We start from the raw sequence: 24,549 nt of genomic DNA on the forward strand, positions 1-24,549 counted from the left end.
CCCCACCCGAAACAAGCCACTATACGGTACTGAAGGAGAAGAAAAAACCCTTATCATGGTCATTAAACCAGGGAAAAGATATTATAAACAAATGAAGTCCTTTCGACTCTTTGTAGCGGTTTCGTAAGAATTATCAAAAATGCAATTCTTGTTTACTCAATAAAACGCCATTTCAGTTCAAGCAGCGTATAGTAGTAAACGTTGAAATTTATTCACCATCATCATAACCTGAAAATTCACTGCATCCAGGTGATAATAATAATAATAATGCTCACACGATGATAAACATCTAATAGGCTGCATGCTTTCAATTCATTCGCATCTCAGCTCCAGATATGTTTGTAAATGTTGTCTTAATACTAAGGCTATAACAAATGGTCGCCGTCTGCTTTTCTTTTTTTTTCCTCTCATAATCATTCTTTATTTGTAAGCTTATTTACATGCTTGATTTTGATAACAAGTGTAAAGTAACAACAACATCGCGTGTGAACCGAACAAAAGGACTTGGATATGATTAAGGACGATGACGACGAAGTTCATTAAGCGATAGAGTAAAAGCAGTGACGACGCTGCACCTTGCACGGCTCGTAAGTTACCATGGTTACCGGAGACTCGGCGATTTTGTTTTGCTATCGATCTTAGAATATTTCATATCTACAATGTTCAATGATGACTATAACTGTTACGCTTTCTATTAACAATGAAAAGACTTCCATCAAAGTATTGGACATTTTCGATGGTTGCCATGGATGTAGCATTTGTAGCCAGAGTTGGGGGCTTGATATAGCATGAATAGCCTCGCATGATAAGATGTGCTATTGTGAAGCGGCCTACGTACCGGCGTAAAACAATGCTTGTTTACTACAAATATACTATGTATGGATCCAGGCGTTGCCAAGGTTACGCGCACAGCATCTCAAACCCGTTCTTCAAGTTCTTGCTGTGTATGAACATAACAATAGATAGCGTGCATGGATTCATGTCCTAGATAAATAAATAAATAAATAAATAACGAGAACAGGCTGTTGGAGTTATTGGGGTCGATTTAGACAAATGCTATTGACAAACAATGGGTACCGTTAAGGAGGACTATTGTAGCCTACTCACTCAGAGGTGAGTCACACCATTTCACAGAGGCCTAGGCTGTTCTGGTTCCCCAATTTCTTCCATTAGCAACGAACATGATTGGTGTTGGGTACAATAGATCGTCAAGGAGCATAAAGGCTTAGTCAATAACCAATACCCATTCACTGATGCCTACACTACTTGAAAGTAGCGTTGGTTCTGATGTCGCTTCGTCCACACGAGTCCTCATTCCTGTCCCTTACACAGCCCGCCTTCATCAACAATAAAATGTTTTCATACGATTAGACTAAAAACTTACTGTGACCATGTAGGTTTTTGGAAAATGTCTTTATTTTTTACTATTGTTATATCTACGTTTTGGTAGTTCGGTTTGATCCTATACGGTAGGCCTACCTACAAGTTCACGAATGCACACCTTCCTGCTTCAAAACAATACAGTTTGCTGTCCTTAGAAAGTTTCACTTACTTGTAGGCTATATTATATCATTACCTTCAAAGAAAGGGAATTTTTTTTTCTTAAACTTCACCTATCCCAGATGGGGGTTCCACCGTTTATTGAGTACGTAGTATTTACTCAGTGAACGAGCCTACAATATACAGTAATAGAAATCTCTAACACAGCCACTCCCTCTCCGATTTCAAATACGCCCATGTTGGTTTGTATAATGGTTTCCAGGAAAACTTAAACTGTATCCGTTTGTTTTCTATAAATCAAGTTTTCACATGTAAGCCCGCCCGCCCCAACGACCGACCCCCCCCCCCCCCGCCGACCGACCCCATCCCATCTCCCAACCCGCTATCACTACACGCTTTGCATAAGTCATGATTTATGTTTACATAAAAATAAGTATAGACATGTTGAAAGTTTAAGGTGAGATATTCGTTTTTTTCACAATGTTTTTGAAGGCAACTGTGATGGCGGTGTTGTACAATACAGAACCGCATAGTTAGAGTATGGTGAGCTTTTATGTAATAGTATGTACATTATGTTATGTTTGTACGATGTTAGTGCATCTGTATAATGTAAGCATGATCCATATGTCTAAAATCGACCCTCAGTCGATCACATTCAGACCAAATACAATTTTAATCAATAGATGAGATGGCGACAGGAACTAGGCGTGGATCTAGGAGGGGAGGGCAGGGTGTGGAGGTGGGTTTCAATCCCTTCCCCTCCCCCAAAACAAAAGTAGTTATTAGGGCAACCTTGCAGGTTAACAGAAGTATTGCCAAACTATGCTTCAGAATGCATCATTTCATGTCTAACATTTCAATTTTCTCTGGGGAAGGACCCCCTAGACCCTCCTGCATGGGTGCTGGCGCCAACGACCCCCATAACCCCAGGGCGACACTTTGTTCTCTTTAAAATCCTGGACTTTCCCCTGGGAAAGGATGAAAGGAGGCGACATTTCCCAAACATTTTTCAGAGGAAAGGAGAAGGGAAGGAAGAGGGTAGGAGAAGGGTAAGAGGAGGGTAGGAGGTATACCCTGGGATTGTCTCCCATTAATCTTTCTTATGATGTAATTAAAGACGAAAAGACACAATAAGATATGCATTCATTAATTGTTAATGTAACACAGTCTTGTTGTCCCTTGTATGATAATGATACAAAGTAAATAATCACTACAAGACAAAACTACAATGAACTTGCACATAATTACTTCTAATTGTCCTCAATAAATGGTCCTAATACATTCTGGACCGATTTACAAGACTTGGAAGGGTATTTTAGCTTGAAGAATGTACACTAAAAGGACTGAGAAAACCCCCAAAATAAAAAAAAGAACATAAAGTCTGAATGTTACCTCCAAGAAAAGGTATGAGGCAATGGATATAACAGACCTTGACTAGTGCAATGCCGCAGTGGATGGAACGAAAGAAGCATATAAAGTCATTCATTATTGCATGAACAGGCATTGTGTCTAGAAACACAATAACCCACCCACCCCCCACCCTCCCCTAGTCCCCAATTGTAAAAGAAAAGTAAAGAACATAAAATCATAATCTGTTAGTTTAGTCCATTAAAGTTGGAACGATGTAATTTAGACGTTAGGATCTTTGATACTATTAATTTCTTTGGGAATCTGTACTACTACTTTTCGAATCAAAGTCAGAGGAATGGACACAACAAATCTTCTAAAAGATCAGGGTCGATCGTCTGATGAATGAATCTGTATCCACCGTTCTACTTCCTTTATACTCTTCTCTATTAAATTGTGAAAATACTTTTAGCAGCACGTCTTCTACTCTCAACCATGCAGAGAATTCTACTCCTACTGACTAACGGCTTTATTTCTGCTGTGTAAATTGTGTGTATATCAAGATGTGTGAAGGTTATAGCTTGCTAGTGAAAATAAATAGAAGATATATAGGTGTTAAAGTAACTGGAGTAAGACCACGTTTTGGGTCAAGAAATACATAAAAATTCTGCTCTAAAAATCTTGATTACTTCAGAAAGCATCACGTTTGGTTTAGATGAACTTTACAAAACCTTTCGCCATGCTGCCCCTCCCCCCCATGAGAACTAGTCTAAAGTAGTTCAATAATTCTGGCAAAGATGGCAGTATTGGTAACTTGACCCAAATGCAATATTTCATATTTAAAATTGTACAGAAAACATCTGACATTTGTTGTTGTTGTAATTATCTGTTACCAAATTGTGTTTCACAAATACTGGCTACCTTACCTTTACATTAACCTTAATTCTCTCTGCCCCAGAAGCCGCATAAGGCCATACTGGCAAAATAGTCAAAATCTCAATTTGGATGATTGACTGACAATTTCTGCTAAAGGTTATATTCAAATTCACTCATTCACTCACAGAGGATGTAGTTACAAGGTTTTTGCAATGGCTATATAGTAGCAAACCTTACTGACAAATTAGAGAACTGCTTGCAACCTTACAACTTGCATATGAATTTTTTTTGACTCCTTCTCCATCTAGTCCCATCCAAATCCACCCGAACTGTTTCTCATTGACATATATTTCAATGCTCGAATGAGACATTTTTGGGTGAAGCTAATACTTTCCCCTTCCACAATCTGTTTTCAATCATTTAAATTCTTTTCTGAGAGGCATTCTTTGTTTCAATCTTTTTCTCTTTTGTAACACCAAATGTCGAGGCTTGTCTCGGCCATCTATTCCTCGACCGAACTTGGTTAAAATGAGTGACGACTTCTTTATCAAACTTTTCTGCCTTTTCAAGACTCATGATTTTCATAAAAATGTTTGGGCTTTCTTAAAGCATCAATAAAACAAGTTACACTTTTGAATAGAGACTGGCATGCTATCATATTTTAAAAACTGTCACATGAACAACGACAAGGTTTTTTCAGTAAAGTCTCCGATGGTATGATGGTGACATCATAAAGCAATCTTAATAATAGTAACAAAAACTGATACACAGATACACATACTGACAATCAGATGTACAAGTTTAAGTCTTCCAAACCCTTGCCACTCTAAAAGTAAATGACACTTATCATGACCAAAAGGTGTTCGTAGTAACCCGGACATTTCACAACGACCACACGGCTACGGCAAATAATATGGGAAAACCGAACGACTGTTCTCAACGGAAAAGACAAGCTGACCGATACGATGTTTGTTTTGTTTGAGTGGTTGAGAGGTGTTTGAGAGGTCAAAGGTCATGACGAGTCCTCATCCTCTTCCTCCTCTCTGTGGAAGGAGGGTTGTCTTAAGACATCCAAGTACTCCTGCTGTGATTGGGCAAGCACGGTGGCTAGGATAGCTTCCTCTGTGTCCCATGCAGACAGACCTGAAAACAACAGATACATATAATAGTCATTAAAATAAAATAATAATTAATGAAAAATAAACAATTAGCATGTGAAAAGTAACAAGTCAGAGAGCACTTTAAATGATGACCTAAAGGCACAAATTTAAACTTGATATAATGTAGACCATGAAAACCACGGTTATCAGTCCAGCTTGCATTTTCGTCTCACTTTTTCAGTTTTTTGAGAAACGACTCTCCTTAACATACAAGGCACGTCAATGAAAGTGGCTGGACTATCGAGTCAAACACCGAGTAAGACCATTTATAGGTCAGTTCCACTGATGCAACACAAAAATTCAATAGGAAAACAAATTTAACCAACATTTGATGGCCTCAGATTATATGTTCACAATGCAAGGAGGTTACAGGGGGGGGGTGGCTGTTTATTTGTTTGGCATATACCAGATAGAAAGTGCATTTCCATGAACAAAAAAAGAAAAAAACACTTCCAGCGCAAAGAAGAACATTTCCCATGGATATCACCTAGTGAGGGTTGTGGATAATTGTGCGAATATTACAGGGAAAAAAATCCCTGTTTTAAGTCTGTAGGTGAATGTATAATTTTAAATGGTTGCTTGTTATGCTTTCTACAGCTGGTTCCAAGTTTACCCTACCTCAACAATCATATTTATGTATATAGCTATATATATATAGCTATATATATATATATATAGCTATATATATATATATAGCTATATATATATATATAGCTATATATATATATATATATATATATAGCTATATATATATATATATATATATATATATATAAATGAAAATCGTAATGAGTTGGAAAATCAAGAACAGTGAAAAAACTTTCAGCCTCCACCAGGATTCGAACCACGGGCCTCCCGCTGTATACCATATCTTTATTATTTATTATTTTTATATATATATATATATATATATATATATATAAATAATAATCATAAATAATAAAGATATGGTATACAATGCTTAATTTGATTACCTCTTCAAGCAGAGAATACAGACTCTCTTAGTTAAATGTTGGAGAGAGAAACCTTGCAAGAAATTCGAAAGCCGCTGTCTGTCTTACTACTGACCTATTTTTTTTGAAAAGCAAACTACACTTTACATTAAAATTAGGGAGTGCGGTATCTTAAAACAAATTATCCTTAAGTAATGAAATGGAAAGTTCATCCATAGTTTAATTGTTATATATATGTTTATGATAAGTGCAGGTCAGTAATTTTAAACAGTAGCAGTACCTGCAGTAGATTTAACTTGAGAAAACACTTCGTTTTGAGTTCAAATGTTTCAGTTGAGAAGTTTTAATAGTGCCGTTGCGTGACAAGATTCCTAGTTGAGTATGTATTAAATTTTATGGATCAATCATATGGTATTTAGTGTGCAGAGAATCATTGATTATGTTAGAGAAGACACTCCCTGTACATACATGATACTACACAGTGTAAATTTCTGAGTCAAGAGTAAAAACACATTGTTGATTCTACTTTAATTTCTCGGAGAGATACATTTGACTGGTTTGGTTTCCATGGTTATATTCTAGATCTACTCTGAGAGATACATTTGACTGGTTTGGTATCCATGGTAATATTCTATATCTACTGGGAGAGATACATTTGACTGGTTTGGTATCCATGGTTACATTCTATATCTACTCTGAGAGATACATTTGACTGGTTTGGTATCCATGGTAATATTCTATATCTACTGGGAGAGATACATTTGACTGGTTTGGTATCCATGGTTACATTCTATATCTACTCTGAGAGATACATTTGACTGGTTTGGTTTCCATGGTTATATTCTAGATCTACTCTGAGAGATACATTTGACTGGTTTGGTATCCATGGTAATATTCTATATCTACTGGGAGAGATACATTTGACTGGTTTGGTATCCATGGTTACATTCTATATCTACTCTGAGAGATACATTTGACTGGTTTGGTATCCATGGTTATATTCTATATCTACTCGGAGAGATACATTTGACTGGTTTGGTATCCATGGTAATATTCTATATCTACTGGGAGAGATACATTTGACTGGTTTGGTATCCATGGTTATATTCTATATCTACTCTGAGAGATACATTTGACTGGTTGGTATCCATGGTGATATTCAATATCTACTTGGAGAGATACATTTGACTGGTTTGGTATCCATGGTTATATTCTATATCTACTCTGAGAGATACATTTGACTGGTTTGGTATCCATGGTAATATTCTATATCTACTGGGAGAGATACATTTGACTGGTTTGGTATCCATGGTTATATTCAATATCTACTCGGAGAGATACATTTGACTGGTTTGGTATCCATGGTGATATTCAATATCCACTTGGAGACATACATTTGACTGGTTTGGTATCCATGGTGATATTCAATATCTACTCGGAGAGATACATTTGACTGGTTTGGTATCCATGGTTATTTGCATTTAAAATGGCTGAATGAAGTACATTGCTTAATAAAAACACTGCAAATTTTCTTCAGTTCTAATAGTTGAATAACACACCCTTCATAGCATTTTGTGCAGTGATTATATATAAATTTTAAAGCATTTGGAGGTTATTTTGTGAATGCATCTTTCAACTGTAGAATAAAATGATGTCATCCTGGCAACTTAGCTGAAAAATAATTTTGTTTCGCTTTCAAATATTTCAGTTAACTTATTTTCACAGAGGAAAATAACAGTCTAACAAAATAGTTGCAATTTGATGAAATTCTATAAAACAGAGAGAACATTCACAGTTAAATTGATTATTTTAAGGATAAATCTGCAAGAAAAATAATGAAATAATTAAACTGACTGTGTGGAATATTATTCTATACCAGGTAAATGTCACATCGTCTACCAGTAGAATATCTCTTTACCAATGGAAAGCATATTCCGACTTTTACATAAAGTGTAAAAACCAAGCCAAAGCTAACTCACCAAATTCTGCTGGTGGAAAATTTTGCATGAAAGAAGCTGATGGGTTAATCATGAATGGATTTGAGAGGCCCGATGGTCCGGCAGGTGGGCTGGGGGTCTTACGGTCTTGTTCAGCCTCCTTAGACACACTTTCCTGTGCCCTTGGAGATACGTGGTTTTTCTGAAGTACAGGTTCTGAAAAATGATGAACAGGTGTTAAAGGAATTGTCTGGTGGAAGATTTTGATACATTGTCCTTGTAGTTATTGTTTTTCTCTTTCTAACCATGTAAAAATTGTCCCCATTCGATGTTTTCTTCTTGTAGAAATCTGGTTTTCAAATTCACCAGTTTCTCACCAAAAGTACCGTTTGTTCGAACGCTTCAATATGGTGATTGACGTAGTGCTTGCAGATAGGCAAAACAGGCGACTTGAAGATAGCACTCCCATTTCCGCAACAAATACACTCTCACGTGTAAGCACATTGGATTGCCTAATATAATGTACATACTCGCGAACGTATATCCTACGATGCCCAGATGGTGTACTTGTAAAGCGTTGCACATAATACACTCACACTCAAACCACAGTTCATAAACTGTTCTTCGAAATCACTGAAATAATATTCACGGATCAAATTAACGGTAAAAGGAAACTTGAAAAGTATTTGTTACACCGGAAGATGAAACTTGGCGGAATCGTTTTCAGAGCAGAATGTAGCACCGAGAAGCTAAGGCTTCGCAGAACTGTCCGATTGTTGACGTTAGAGTAGCCTATACGCACTAACATTCTTCGCGCTGGAGCTGGATAGCGCGATGTATAAACAACGAAGAGTCTGTTGTTAAAACTTATCTTGTGTTACAGAAAAAACACGAAACCACTGATCTACTACATATATGGCGGCTTAAGGAGTTGTTTAAATCATATCTAATTTATAGGAAATTTCACCGGAAAATATGGAAGAAATTTATCGGAATCGTTGTCAGAGCAGAATGTAGCACTAAGAAGCTTAGGCTTCGCAGAACTGTCCGATTGTCAATGTTAGAGTATAGCCTGTATGCGAACATTCTTCTCGTTGGAGCTGGATAGCGCAATGTATAGCCTAACCAACGAAGAGTTCGCTGTTAAAATTTACCTTGTGTTACACAAAGACCACGGAACCACCGATCTAGTACATGGCGGCTTAAGGAGTTTTTGAAAAAATATCTAATTTCTAAGAAATTTCACCGGAAATTAAGGAAGAAATTTATCTGTGTACAAACGCGGTTTTTGTTTTGATTACCGTATAGGTACTGTGCGGAGGGTGGGTTATGTCGCAATCTGCAATAGCATAGCTGACGTCACGTTTTGTACTGTTCAAATCATATTTGAAATGTCTATCCTTAACGATTAAAAAATCGTTTCTCTGTCAAACGCAATATTAACGTTCTCATACTTTGACAACATGTTTGGAAAATTATTTACTATTTTTTAAGGTAACTTCTTTGGGTCACCAGACAATCCTTTAAAAAAAAAGGATATCATATAACATGTTTTGGCAAGATTTCCTTAAAATTCAAAATTTAGCATGAAAAAAAAGGACATCATTCCGATAAGAAGTGTTGGTTCCATTAGCCTGATATGGAAAAAATCAAGTTGCTAAGCTGCCCCCCCCCCCACCCACCGATCATCTCCCCAAAAGCTCTGTAAAGGATACATAATTAATAATATTATTGAGGCTTGTCAATAAACAGTATCTGCAACCAACAATTTCTACTACAATCACTCTTTTGTTATCCTCCTTATGTCCCTTCTAGTATGTACCAGTAATTGCCTGAAAATTATTAAACTATTAAAATATTAAATGAGCAAGCAAGTGACTTTAAACTAACCCTGGTATCGTAATGTTGAAGGGCTATTCCTATAAATCGGACATTCTTGCTATCATGTCAGACTTAGGTCCTACAACATGTATGTTTTGTTTACCTAAAACTACTAGCCATTTCATTAGGGTGTATTCATTGAAGAGTATTAAATAACAGATGGCATAATTTTCTATGGACAGTCCAGACAATCATGTTGCTTTTAAGAAGAGTAAAGTTGTTTTAATTTTCTCACTTAGTCATAAAACAGAAACCGACCACTTCATTGATTGAAAAATTTCACCCGGACCATTTTTTATTATGAAAACTATCATAAACTTTGTATAGCGAAGCACTTCAAAATATTTTTGGTCAAACTTCACACAGCTTGACTGGACAGCCAGAGGAATTTTGATTATGAAACCCATGTGGATACTTTAGGCAGAAATCAAGCTTAGATCCATCTTCATAATGAGTGAAGTATTAACCAAGAACCATACTTCCGAACTCCAATGACAATAATTTTGTGAAATAATTTGAAATTTAAGTGTCGTGGCTTCGAAAATCTGTTTTCATTTTGTCAGAAGCTGGACCTAACCCCTTCATTAATAAGGTGTATTGATTTGGATTAACAACATAGGGCATTGTTTCTTATTAATAGGCCAGAGAATTGTGGATCATGCCCAACGAATTTAGTATTTACCACAACTTACTTCTGTACTCCCCAATGACAAAAAGTTTTGTGAAATAATTTGAAAATTAAATAATGCTACTGAACTGTTTGATTGGGTGGTCATTTTGCAGAGCCAAAAAGATATTTTATGTTCTTCTGCTTGTCACCTGACATTGTCTCTGGCATAAAATAAGAGACACCACAAACATTAGTTACATCACAACTCACGTACAGCAGTAGTAACACTTCCATTTCATTGGAAACTTGGAAATGAGACCCTAAAAGTAACTCTTTTACATTTAAAACAGATATCTCACATTCATAACGTGGCATGCTCAAATGTTCTAATGGAACGTACCATGTCGGCTACTGGAACTGGCTGCCTCGGCCGCTCTGGGGCTGTGGTGTGTGACCTCTGATGACCTGGGACTCAGGTACCCCTTTCGTATAGTGTCTGGTCTGTCCGGACTGCTCTGAGCAGACTTGCTGGTGCTTGATCTTTGGCGAGGAGAATGTTGACCCCGGAGTGACCCAGACAAGGGGGCGCTGCTGGCTCCCTCTCTATCTCCCCTTCCCGGAGAATTTTCCGAGAGCGTTGAACTACTGGCGGCAATGGCTGGACGCTGCAGAGAAGACAAACAAAGAAAGTAAAAATCGATAATCTGGTCTTGTTAGCTTTGTTTCTTTGAGCTGAATTTTGAAGGTCATTTAAATAGTTCTCAGCAGCAGCAAGTATTTAATCTAGATCATCTGGCCCTTCATCTGGTCAAACCAGATCCAATACCTAGCTACCTTTTGTAATACAAATCTGGACATGTGGTGTCAGTGTTAAAAGTCTAGTTAAGTAGGTTTTGATTTATAGCAGCATTCAGCTAACAGCTACAGCAGTCCAAGCACACAGAATAGAAATGCTAAAACACTTTACAACTATCACATTATAGGAAACACACTGCAATAAGAGAGCATTGTGGACAAGTGGTCAAGGCAGTGGACTGGCAGGTTCGAGTCCTGGCCAGATCGTTACGTTGTGTCCTTAGAGAAGGCGCTTTATCTCCATTGCCTCTCTTCACCCAGGTGTATAAGGTGGGGACCTGTGAGATAAATTGTCGGTTGGGCGCTGTTTAGCTGCTACCATAAGGACGGATTGCCTCTATGTTTGACAGGTTATCATTGATCAGGATAAGTCTGAGTTTAATCAATCTAAATATTATTATTATTTTTATAATTTCCTGTATATTAATTGTTTCAATTCCTGTAAAGTGCTTTGAGCAGAGTTGCTGATGAACGCGCTATATAAGTACTATTTTATTATTACTATAATTAATATTATTATTATTATTATTTACAGCTCATTATGATTGCAACTTATTGTTCACTGAATCTGTGTGGTCTCACCTCACTCATTCACCAATAACACCAATTACTAAAAAGATGTCTGAACCATTATCAACCCTGTCAATCGAAAACACCTAAAAGAATTCCAGATTTACATTTTGGACAACCTGCCATGTGCCTCTTTGATTACAAGTTAAGTCTCCCTAGTTGGAAAAGAAAAGTCACTTATTTCCATATTAGGCACCGCTACCCCCCCCATCCCCCTGCCCCCCAAACCAACTGGACATGGTTCACTTACCACAGCTGAAGTATATTTGCAAAAAATCATTCCCTGCCACATGATTTGTTTGTTTGTTAAGAAAAAGCTTCTCAAAGGTAGAATGTTTTATAGAACTTTCTTATTTACTATATCAATTACAAATACAGACGGGCAATTACGACTTGAAAATTTTTTCTTGACTCCTCTCCCTATTCCCCACCCCCCCCATCTCCCCCCCCCTAGGAAAGAAATCCATCATGTTTCTTCCCACTAACTTACATATTTCTTCCTGTTGCGCATCTCATTCTCTTTGACCCATTGAAGATATGAATCTTGGGCAACTTGTTTCTCCAAAGCCTCGTTAGTAGCCTCCCAGTCTGTCGCCCTCAGTTTGTCTTCCAACATGGCCTTCTCTATCTCTGAATTCTCGGACCGATTTAACGCATCCACCATCAACCTCTTGTCAGCTAGCTGTGGTTTTTTAAAAAAGAAATGCCAAAGTAAATAAATATATATATGATCATGGGTCCTTCAACACCTTCTGCCTTCTCTCAGAACACTGACAAAAAAGGATACAGCCGGGTTGACCAAACAAAACAAATCGTAAACACAGAAAACCTGATGGACATTTATCAGTTCTTAAAATGTCTGTGGTTTAATTTCTTATATGAATACTATAACTAATGCTATTATGCCTCTAGTATGCTTGGGTTATTTCTAGGCAAAGAGAATAATTTACTTTCAAAAACTAAAATGATATCAAATTTATAACCGATTTGCTTTTTGGTAATGTTTATAGCGACATTCAACAGCTTATTCTCAATTTCCAAATGGCACATCAGTTAATATCTGCATTTTACATTAATGATATAAAAAACAAGCTTTTTTTTTTTCTTCTTTTATTTCATCCCCAACACGGTCTTTGTGCTAGTAGATTCAGTTTTTCATTTATGGTTCACCACAGGTATTAAGATCATTTGAACTCTATTGTCGATTAAATTCAAAACGTAGATGAAGAAGTGGAAAGTATAAATAAATATTAATCTTACTTCCCTTCTGGCTGATCAATCATTTGAGCCAAATGATAATAAAAATATTCCACTCTTTTTAGACTTATTTTACAAACAGTTGAAAACAGTGGAATAATAACCAATGCTACGCCTCTAGTCTGGTTGGGTTATTTTCTAGGCAAATGAAAATAATTTACTTTCAAAAACTAACAGATTGGCATTTGGTAATGTTTATAGAACTTTACATTCAACAGTTTATTCTCAATTTCCAGTTGGCACATCAGTTAATATCTGCATTTTACATTAGTGGTATAACAAGCAACATTGCTTTTTTACTTTTTTTATTTCATCCCCAACAAGGTCTTTGTGCTATCGGCGAATGCCTTACAAAGATGTATGGCCGTTTTAAAGGAGCCTTTATACGAAGATGCAATTGTCAGTAACAAACAGGAACATATTCTTTGTTCAAGGAAGTCAACTTTGCAGACTAAGTGAAAAATTACAAGAAGGTTCTCACGCCACACATCGATAAGTTACTTCCTGTTCGCTTTTGTGTGGCTGCTATCAATGAAAGCCACATTCTGTTCCACATTTTAGTCAAAGAAAATGCCTCTGAACTGGACATAAAAGACAAAGTGGCCTTTGCTAAATATACAGCTGATGGAATAAAAGCATAAATGCATACATTAAATCCTATGAATAATGCAAAAAACAACATACATCAGAACTGAATAATGAGGTAAGAACTGCCGAGTCGGTTTTTAGATGCAACCTGGAATAGTGTCTTGTGATTTTATTTTGTGGGTTATCGCAAAAGCAGACCACTTAAAAGGAAAAACTAGGATGGGAAATTAATATTGCAGAAAACGTTGTACGTACCCCTGGATAAAACGAGGGCATTCCTAGCCCAACACCGACGGATGGTTGAGTCGGGTCCACCACTGAATTATAGTGAACACTTCGGTGATAGCTAAGTCGTATGGGATAATTCTCTTGTTTGTTGATAGTATGGAAGGTATTTATTGGTTCTGAAATAAAAAGAGACAAAAAATTTGTTGCAAAAAATGAAATTCATTAAAACCCAGTGACTGAAGATCCTGCCAAATGGTTACTTACCATATGAGGAACATTAAACCCCAGCATTCACGTACAGGGCAAAAATATCAATGGTCTTTCAGTCGTCTGATATGACCAAATTTCTCTTTGGATGACAACTACTGTAGTTTGTTTACATTAAATTAAGATTGCCTTGTAATTAAACACCCCCTTACATTAAATTAAGATTGCCTTGTAATTAAACACCTCCTCTCACCCCCCAAAAAGATTGCATTGTAATTAAACACCCCCTCCCACCCCCCCCCCCCCCCCAAAAAAAAAGAAGTTGGATTGAAAAATTTGTATCAGCCTCCAAGGCTTTGGAGATACTGATATAAAACAATATGCCTAGGATCCATTCAAAGTAGACTTTTACTGTCTCAAAGCTGGTGTTCTATTCACCAAACCTAAGTACACATTACTCCTACAGTGTACATATTTGTCATGCTTTGTCGAAAAGATCATTGAAAATTTGCCCTCATGCAGCTGGGTTCAGAAGGTAATTGTTAAAAAGAAAACCAATGGGCTTAGTGATGCATGCCAATGCCACATTCAAAATTATGCACCATTTTAATCGTAATTTCCTTTTATGGAGCAATATAGTTTTACCTACTTACTTTACACGAAATTCAATGTTTGTCCCATGTAAACATGTAGTGATCAACAAGGTTTTTCCATTCACACGTAATTACATACCAAGTATGAAATCATCTGACCTTGACGTTTGGATTTATTTTGTTTACAAAGTGATCAGAATTTGACTTCTGTTTGGCCTCACAAAAAAACAAACAATAATGCTCCTGTGCGATCAGTATAAAGTTGTATCCACATATCAAGTATGAAGTTCACAAGAATATCCTTGGTAGTTAGTGATTACAAGGCTACATCAGATACACATCCATAAACACACAAAAACAAGATTAACTTGCCTACAAATGTTACAAGAAAGACTATAAATGAAACAAAAATGGATGCCTTAAGAAACAACACTTCATAGATCTTGTGCACATAAGAATGATAGGCACATTACCTTCTTTAATGTACTTGAAATTAAAGTAGAAGCAAACCTAACCATCATTAGGCTATGTGATAGCACATGCACACACACACCAAATACAGCACAATGAAAGTCTCTCTGGATATATCATTGGCCTTAATCAAGTCTAAAGAAGACAAAACAATGATATACAGTATTCCTCTTTAAATGGCCTTCTCTCTTTCGTTTTTCCTGTTTTTGCTGTCATTGATGTGTTTTGAAACCTGAACAAGATAAATATTTGACATAACGACCAAGGCATTTTCATTCATTTCCATTTAACGGTTTTGTTGCAGAGCTGTAATTTTGCAAATTTTAATGTTGCATTCACTCCATTGTATTCAGATTTATTCCTATTAAGTGTAACACCATAAAGTCCCCCAGCAGTATATACAGCATACAGACAGTTTGACAAGTAATGACGAAAAACCTTCTGTAGATGAGAGCAATCAGTAGGCAACTGTGTGGAATCTGATTTTATTATGTACGCTAATGAGCACAACTGAAGGAGATCATGATTAAAACATAGCTGGCATGTCTTAACGAGGGGAGAGGAAGGTGTTACAGAGCTTAGATATGAAAGTTTGGGGTTATTGGGTCAAAGGTTATCAGATTACTCTGGTTGGGATAGTTGGAAGGAAGGTTTAATACTCATACTGAATACAAACAGAATTTTAGATGTTGGTACTGCTGCAGGAATGTCTCATTCTAAAATAACTTTGAATGCTACATGACTTTTGGGGATTTCAAATATTTTCAAGATATTTATACTTGCCCCTTTACAATTTCAAGAAACATGTGGTCTTTGTATAAATTTTATTCAATTAGAAATTCTTTAACCTTCTCTGTATTATTAGCACAATCTTGGACCAACAAATCTTCAAATTTGGCTTGAAAAAACAACAAACACAATGTTTCTCTAAATTGCTGATGCAGAACAGGTGGGCATGTGTAGAGTGGCGTAAGTGGTAGAGCAGGTAGGTATAGGGGGAGTGGGGGGGGGGAGGGTTAGCATGGCAGGTCGTAGAGCTGTAATTAACTACATGACAGGCCAGAGAGAAGAGCTGGACAAAATGGGCAGAGAGTAACAGGTCAGAACTTTATAATTTCTGTGGCACCTAGAGACTTACCATTACTGTACAAATAAACCTCTATGTTACGATTATACAGCTCAGAAATGGCTTGCATTTCAACATGGTTTCCATGGCAACTGTCCAGTCTTTTCCTTCTGATGTAAGTCGCAAAATCTTCGGTAACATACTGTGAAAAGTAGTCACAATTTTTGGTCTGTGAAACAAGGATTACAAAGTTAATGCATTGTGTATACCAAAAAGTGTTACGTATACAAAGAGTTGTTTCCTTTTCGGTTAATGTTATGTTACACTGTTGTATTCTCGACCTTACCACTCAACGTCAGGCGCTTCTACAAACAGACCATTTCCCACAAAGAAATAAACTATACAATTTGTTTAATAGCAAATTAGATAATGCAGTTAAAATTTCTCATATTGTAGTATCATTTTCACTTCAGATGACTACATGCAATGGGTGATTTTCAGCCTGGTCATTTCGCCCAACCATCCTGGTCATTTCGCCCAACCAGCCTGGTCATTTTGCCCAACCAGTCTGGTCATTTCACCCAACCTTGATTAAATATGATATTTCAAAAGGAAACGTTCGGGAATTGTTAACGTTACAGGATACGAACCGAATATTAAGGAAACTTGAGGATTGATCAGTGTGTTAGGGGTTAGGTTTGATAGTAAACGTTCGAATATTAAGAAATATTAAGGAAACTTGAAGTCCTTTACTTTGTATAACTTTAGTAAGGAAACGTTCGGGAATTTTTAACGTTACAGGATACGAACCGAATATTAAGGAAACTTGAGGATTGATCAGTGTGTTAGAGGTTAGGTTTGATAGTAAACGTTCGAATATTAAGGAATATTAAGAAAACTTGAAGTCCTTTATTTTGTATAACTTTAGTAAGGAAACGTTCGGGAATTTTTAACGTTACAGGATACGAACCGAATATTAAGGAATCTTGAGGATGGATCAGTGTTTTAGGGGTTAGGTTTGATATAGTAAACGTTCGGGAATTGTTAACGTTACGGGATACGAACCGAGTATTAAGGAAACTTGAAGTCGCGGTTAAATTGATTACATATGTGATTACATGTGGTTACATTGATAAAGTGGTTACATTGATTAAATATAGTAATTCAATATTACGGACGGGTTTTATATTTTTTTTTCAATTTAATAAGGAAACGTTCGGGAATTGTTAGTCAGTAGGATGGATCAGTGTTTTAGGGGTTAGGTTTGATAGGTTTTCATGAAGACTGATTCCCCTGTGTTTGTATAATAATATAACTCCCATTGTATGCGTAAACGCCTAAAGTAGTGTAATCCTCCCATTATACCCGAAATAACTGCTCAGACTCCGATCGATATCGAGCGGACCTCACTTTTTTATTTACCTATTACGAAGTAACCTAACCCAAAATAAATCAAATTGAACTAGTGGAATAGAAAAAGTAATATTATTCTGACTGAATATTAGTAAAAATAAGGTTGGGCGAAATGACCAGGCTGGTTGGGCGAAATGACCATGCTGGTTGGGCGAAATGACCATGCTGGTTGGGCGAAATGACCAGGCTGGTTGGGCGAAATGACCATGCTGGTTGGGCGAAATGACCAGGCTGGTTGGGCGAAATGACCAGGCTGGTTGGGCGAAATGACCAGGCTGGTTGGGCGAAATGGCAGTTGGGCGAAATGGTTGTTGGGCGAAGTGACTAGAAAGCATTTTCCTCAGGTAGTCTAACAAAGGAGAATGACTGGAATTTTTATATAGTTTTCTTTGGTTTTTTTATTAATACATTATTTGCACAGATGGTAGACCTAATTCACTAGCTCATTTAATGATGATGGTGATTGTTGCCAAATTAGTTTTTGCTATAAGTGTGTTACTATCAAATGTGAACAAGTTTTCCATATGGAAGGAATCACCACTAGTAGTAACAGATTAAGTGAAAGTTGCAGTATATTTGTCACCTTGTCATAGTAACAAGACTACAAACAAAAGAAGTATGTGTGTTATACCATTTTATATGGTAAATGTCACGAGGATACCCATTAGTCAACAGTTCTGATTGTAAGATGTATGGAATCTGCCACGTCCTTGTATTATGCTTACCATGTAGTCCAAAGGTAAAGGTTAGTACGATACCTATTAGTCAACAGTTCTGATTGTAAGATGTATGGAATCTGCCACGTCCTTGTATTATGCTTACCATGTAGTCCAAAGGTAAAGGTTAGTACGATACCTATTAGTCAACAGTTCTGATTGTAAGATGTATGGAATCTGCCATGTCCTTATATTATGCTTACCATGTAGTCCAATGGTTAAGGTTAGTACGAATCAATGGTTAAGGTTAGTACGATACCTATTAGTCAACAGTTCTGATTGTAAGATGTATGGAATTTGCCACGTCCTTGTATTATGCTTACCATGTAGTCCAAAGGTAAAGGTTAGTACGATACCTATTAGTCAACAGTTCTGATTGTAAGATGTATGGAATCTGCCACGTCCTTGTATTATGCTTACCATGTAGTCCAAAGGTAAAGGTTAGTACGATACCTATTAGTCAACAGTTCTGATTGTAAGATGTATGGAATCTGCCATGTCCTTATATTATGCTTACCATGTAGTCCAATGGTTAAGGTTAGTACGAATCAATGGTTAAGGTTAGTACGATACCTATTAGTCAACAGTTCTGATTGTAAGATGTATGGAATCTGCCACGTCCTTATATTATGCTTAACATATAGTCCAATGGTTAAGGTTAGTACGATACCTATTTAGTCAACAGTTCTGATTGTAAGATGTATGGAATCTGCCATGTCCTTATATTATGCTTACCATGTAGTCCAATGGTTAAGGTTAGTACGAATCAATGGTTAAGGTCAGTACGATACCTATTAGTCAACAGTTCTGATTGTAAAATGTATGGAATCTGCCACGTCCTTGTATTATGCTCACCATGTAGTCCAGGTAAAGGTTAGTACGATACCTATTTAGTCAACAGTTCTGATTGTAAGATGTATGGAATCTGCCACGTCCTTATATTATGCTTAACATATAGTCCAATGGTTAAGGTTAGTACGATACCTATATAGTCAACAGTTCTGATTGTAAGATGTATGGAATCTGCCACGTCCTTATATTATGCTTAACATATAGTCCAATGGTTAAGGTTAGTACGATACCTATTTAGTCAACAGTTCTGATTGTAAGATGTATGGAATCTGCCACGTCCTTATATTATGCTTAACATATAGTCCAATGGTTAAGGTTAGTACGATACCTATTTAGTCAACAGTTCTGATTGTAAGATGTATGGAATCTGCCATGTCCTCATATTATGCTTACCATGTAGTCCATACAGTGTCTCCTCACCTCGGTGTGCCATTCTTGGTCTCCATAAACCTGGTCAGCTAAGAGAAATAAATATAACAAAGTCATATATCTTATAGAACAGATGGCCACAGATTACTGAAGATATCATGCATTGTAAAGGAAGAATAAAAACTATAAGAAGAGACACTCTAGTAAAGAAATCTAGAAATAATTTCCTGCCATAGCTCTACAGGTAGCATGATACCATCATGTTAGATCAGTTTAGTAGCACAACATTAAATTTTTTTACCATGCTTGTGCAACAAAATTGCTTTACTAAACCTCACCATCATGGATTTGCATGTATAATTTTAAGAGATCACATGTAACACTCAAGATTATTCCCAATCTGATGATAATGATTCGTTTTTGAATAAACTGAATTAAGAGCCAACTGTGAGCTTTTCTATTGTTTGCAATTGTTCATGCATATGGAATCCTTGCAGAACTCGGCACAAACACCCCCTTTACGCAGCAAATATTGCTACAAGATAAGAACATTTCGCGCTAACTTTCTAAGTATAGCACTCAGAAAACTCTTTATTATGTCATTTTGAAGAATGTGTCGTTATTTATGATGCTTGTGAACTAAACCCTGTACTTTTTAATCTGAAAAAGTAAAAACCACTTCGGAATGCAGTGATTGTCTTCAAAATGTCCCTATCTCTCAATGCGTACATTGTGCTTGCTCGGAGAGTCATTGCATAACCAATTGCTTTCCTATGCCAATGAAAGTTTGTTGACTCCTCTCTCTAGTGATATAAAATTCGACTTGATTGGTCAATATTAAGGCTTGTATTTTTCACTGGTCAGCAAATCAAAAGCATCGTAAGAAATTTGTGAAGTCCTCCTTTACGAAGCTAATCTGAACACAGTACAGTGTGCAGTGATCTCACAGCAATTTCGGAGAGTGAAAACTGCAAAGCTTCCTGTGCGTATACAACAGCATTTAATTCTCCGAGTACGGGCCCTTTATAGAGCAAAAATGTCTATGTGTTGTAGCATACCTTTATATTGTTTGCAGGTGTACAAGGTGTAGTAGCGCACAAGGTGTAGTAGCGCACAAGGTGTAGTAGCGCACAAGGTGTAGTAGCACACCTTTCCATTGTTTGCAATTGTACATGGTGTAGTAGCACACCTTACTATTGTCTGCTAGTGTACAAGGTGCAGTAGCACACCTTTCTTTTGTCTGCAAGTGTACAAGGTGTAGTAGCACACCTTATTATTGTCTGCTAGTGTACAAGGTGTAGTAGCACACCATTCCATTGTTTGCTAGTGTACATGGTGTAGTAGCTTACCTTACTATTGTCTGCTAGTGTACATGGTGTAGTAGCACATCATTCCAATGTTTGCAATTGTAGTAAGGTGTATTGTCTGCTACTGTACAAGGTGTAGTAGCACACCAGTCTTTTGTCTGTAAGTGTACAAGGTGTAGCAGCACACCATTCCATTGTTTGCAAGAGTACATGGTGTAGTAGCACACCATTCCATTGTTTGCAAGTGTACATGGAGTAGCAGTACACATTTTACATTGTGGGATCACACATGACACGTATCACTGTACTCTGATAGTAAAATGAAATTTTGATGGATTGATCCTCCATTACTTGGAAGAACACCAAAACTTCCACTTTTATGCACAGATGCCCAAGAAGGGGTGAAACTGAAAGAAAAGCCCAGTGTTTCTTGCAACTTTTCCAAATAAGGTGAACATATATGGATGGTTGAACAGATAAACAAAGCTCTATAAAGCTCTCTTTGGGTGCTTGCAGACCCTGGGTATGTGAATCTTGCAAACAATACTAAGCTACAGGCTAAGTATGTAAATAGCAGACATTTTTCTGATAATCATAACTTTTTGAAGTGTGCAAAAATTTCTTACAGAGGTGTACACTTACTAAAATCATGTTAATTTTCTTTTTTTCCAAGACTACAAATTACATATACTTACCCACAGCTCTGAATAGACAAGCTCCATCTGGCTCCATTTGTTTGATGATAAAACCTTTCACCTCTTTAAGCATCTTCTCAAACAATGTTTCTCTCTTTAAAGATAAAATTCATGGGATTAAAGTAATCATTATCCGACTGTGTATAAATGTATACCATCAACTTTTATGAATGGAAAATAGCATGTACAGTAGGCTATGTGTATAGTATTAAACCTCTTCAAGATGTTGTATTTTCAAACATAATGTACATACAATCAAATTTAATTAGAACTAATACACTAAATATTAAACTTATTAATGTACAAGTGTTTCATAATGATCAGGTGCTTCAGAATTAAACAATAACCTCACTAAGTTTAAGATATAGAAGAACATAAGTGAAGTCGTAATGCATAACTCACCATACTTATATATTACAAGGTTATTCACCGTTGCACCACTATTGGGGGGATGCTAGTAGTTAAAGACATCATCTTATGGTGGTTTTGTACTAAAACAATCACGCTATCAATAATAGAAAACTACTTGTTGTGCCAGTCTTGATAAATATTGCCTGATGAAGACATTTTGCTTTGACTTCAGAGTCTAAGAGTAGGCTTAATTTGAAAGGTTATGCCTACCTAATACAAGACCTATTCCTTATCGACCCAACAGCTTGATATGTAGACAGAAATCACATGTATCATGCAACTCACATGTAATGGGTATAGATAACCCAACCACTTCAAAATTGATTACTTGTTATTTGTATGTGCAGAGTCAGTAGGGTAGATGTAAGAAGTGTGGTGGTATACATATATGTGAAGGCACCAAATAAGTTGATATGTGAGAGCGTTGTTGTGGTCAAGTGGCTAAGGCAGTGGACTTGTGATTTAAGGTTTGCTGGTTCAAGTCCTAACCAGATCATAACCTTGTATCCTTGGGCAAGGCACTTTATCTCCATTGCCTCTCTTCACCCAGGTGTATAAATGGGGACTTGGAAGGTAACTTTTAACTATAGTTGGGTGCACCGGTTTGTGGCTGAATCCTATGGGAAGTCCCCGCAGGGGAAAGTTGATGTGGTGCACTGTATTGCCTCAGGAGGGTTGGTATGAATTGCTCACACATTGGTATGTGACAAGTTACCAATGACCAGGCTTTAAGTTGTAAAGTTGTGTGAGGGGACTTTGGCCTCAAACAAGACTGTAAACCTTCAACTTTACAGTTACTACTATCCCCCAACTAATCTCTGCTCCTCTTATAACAACGTTCCATTTGCTGAGAGTTTTAAAGGTTCTCAGCACTGTGCTACTGAGTATCATGAGCTGCAATTGTTGTTTGATCTTGAATCTCCACAAGATGCAAATTGCTGTGTTGGATAAAAACTTGTAGAATTGTGCATTTCCTCATAGGACCTCCATTACTCACTTATGCTTCGAAGCACATATTCTGGCTAAAATTAGTATGTAAATATCAATCAAAGTGAACTTAAGCCTTTGTGTACTTGCTTAACTATCAACATGGGAAAATGATATTCCCTGCACTCTTACCTGTTTCAGTAGCTGCTGGACAAATAGTGGGTAATACACGGTTTTTCACCGAAGTGTCGAACAAAATTCCACCAGACATCTGATAAGCTTAAACTGGAGGTTATAAATTGCATTTACTATGTATCTAGGTCTATACAAGGCCTATATATGAAACTCCTTTCCTTGCCTTAATAATTACTTTGTGCTTCCTTTCAGAACCTTTCCAGGTCATGCAACTGGTTCTGATAAAGCTAGGCCTTGGCAAAGTATGGTACAGGAGGTTGTTGTTAGTTACTAGGTTGAGCTTAAACTAAAGTCTAAAGATGGTGAGTGATAAATGAATAGTTGATTGAGACACCTTGAATTGGAATGACTGAGACTTAACATTAACAATTTCTCAAAGCTCTATAACTGAAGTACCTCTTCAGTCTCTTCACTAGTTGTATGATCTACTTCATCCTCGTACTCATCACCACTATTGAAGTCAATTTCAACGGCTTCTGGTATCTGAACACTGTTTTGCCTTCCCAGTTGTAACCCCGAACCTGACGGCAAATCTCTGTGATGTTTTCGTGGAACTGGTCTCTTCGATCGTTCATGTCTATGTGGAGAAGATCTATGTCTAGCTCTTTTACTTCCACTATGCGAATTATGAGGATTTTCCCTCCTTTCAGTACTGTCAAAGCTTCCAAGAGTTTCATGAGTTGATATTCTATCATCCAGAGAACCTAATCCTACCCATCTTGGTGGTGAATTTCTTGATTTTGGCCGCGCCCCACCTCTACCAGATTCAACATTCGAACTACTATGGGCGTGATGCCCAGCAGTAAGGCTGTGACTATGAGTATGAGAGTGGCCGCCAAGGTGGCTTGTGTTTTCGACTTCGTTTGTCCTTTTTTCTTGAGAAGGTTTCTTTTTAGGTAGGATGGTCATCTTCGATAAAGTTCAAACAATCTACTGTTCGATATATACAAGCAAATGAATGGTAAATGGAACAATTATCCACAAAGGCCGACTGTTGTTCCTGACCTTAGTTTCGTTTACCCAACGAGATACATAACGTATTGCATACCAGTAGTAATAGTGCACATATATTGTTCGCAGTTAACGTATATTGTACGCAGTTGCACACATACGAACAGCTATGATGTCCTGTGCGCTGATTCAGATTGAGAACTGTACAGAAGAACAGCTGTGCTCAAATTGCAGTGTATATAAACACTGTTTCGGGGAAGGCATAATTATGACGTCACGGGGACTGTTATCTCATTCAATAATTCTTGCGGCAAACGTTGAAATGACGTGTAAGTGAAAGGTCGTTCATTGGTATTGCCCTCTTTTTAAAATTTGGGTTACGCTTTCTGAACCTCAGTGAAGAAATTTGCAACACTTATATAGTAGCCACCATCATTTTGTCAGGCTCATTCTTTCTCAGAGACATATCTGTCTTGTTAGATATGTTAGTTTTATTTAGTGTGGATGATTTTCCATTGCCCCTGACACAGTGTGTCATAGCACGCGACGGTGTCGAATTCCCCGCAGAGTCAAACTGAAGCATGATGAGATAAGAGAGCCAAACTTTCGATTAT

General features: G+C 37.1%; 1 protein-coding gene across 1 annotated transcript; it reads right to left on the bottom strand.

The window, feature by feature from the left end:
* Nucleotides 1-2,648: 2,648 nt before the first annotated feature.
* Nucleotides 2,649-24,144, bottom strand: LOC139961345 (OTU domain-containing protein 5-A-like). Its single transcript, XM_071960489.1, has 9 exons — nucleotides 23,381-24,144; nucleotides 21,452-21,545; nucleotides 19,474-19,538; nucleotides 16,172-16,328; nucleotides 13,790-13,938; nucleotides 12,180-12,371; nucleotides 10,665-10,929; nucleotides 7,816-7,989; nucleotides 2,649-4,866 (listed from the first exon to the last, which is right to left on the bottom strand). Exons 1-9 carry the CDS (start codon nucleotides 23,891-23,893, stop codon nucleotides 4,736-4,738), a joined length of 1,740 nt encoding a protein of 579 aa, XP_071816590.1. The 5' UTR covers nucleotides 23,894-24,144; the 3' UTR covers nucleotides 2,649-4,735.
* Between the last annotated feature and the right edge of the window lie 405 nt (nucleotides 24,145-24,549).

This window comes from Apostichopus japonicus, chromosome 20 (genome assembly GCF_037975245.1).
Source record: "Apostichopus japonicus isolate 1M-3 chromosome 20, ASM3797524v1, whole genome shotgun sequence".
Classification (NCBI taxonomy): Eukaryota; Metazoa; Echinodermata; class Holothuroidea; order Aspidochirotida; family Stichopodidae; genus Apostichopus; species Apostichopus japonicus.

Excerpts from the sequence above, each read along its gene's own strand:
- LOC139961345 (XM_071960489.1), bottom strand. The coding sequence starts at position 23,893 with ATGACCATCCTACCTAAAAAGAAACCTTCTCAAGAAAAAAGGACAAAC. Across the intron at positions 16,329-19,473 it reads GACACTGTATGGACTACATG|ACCAAAAATTGTGACTACTT; the intron begins GTAAGCATAATA and ends CTTGTTTCACAG. Across the intron at positions 13,939-16,171 it reads GGTTTATTTGTACAGTAATG|AACCAATAAATACCTTCCAT; the intron begins GTAAGTCTCTAG and ends TTTTTATTTCAG.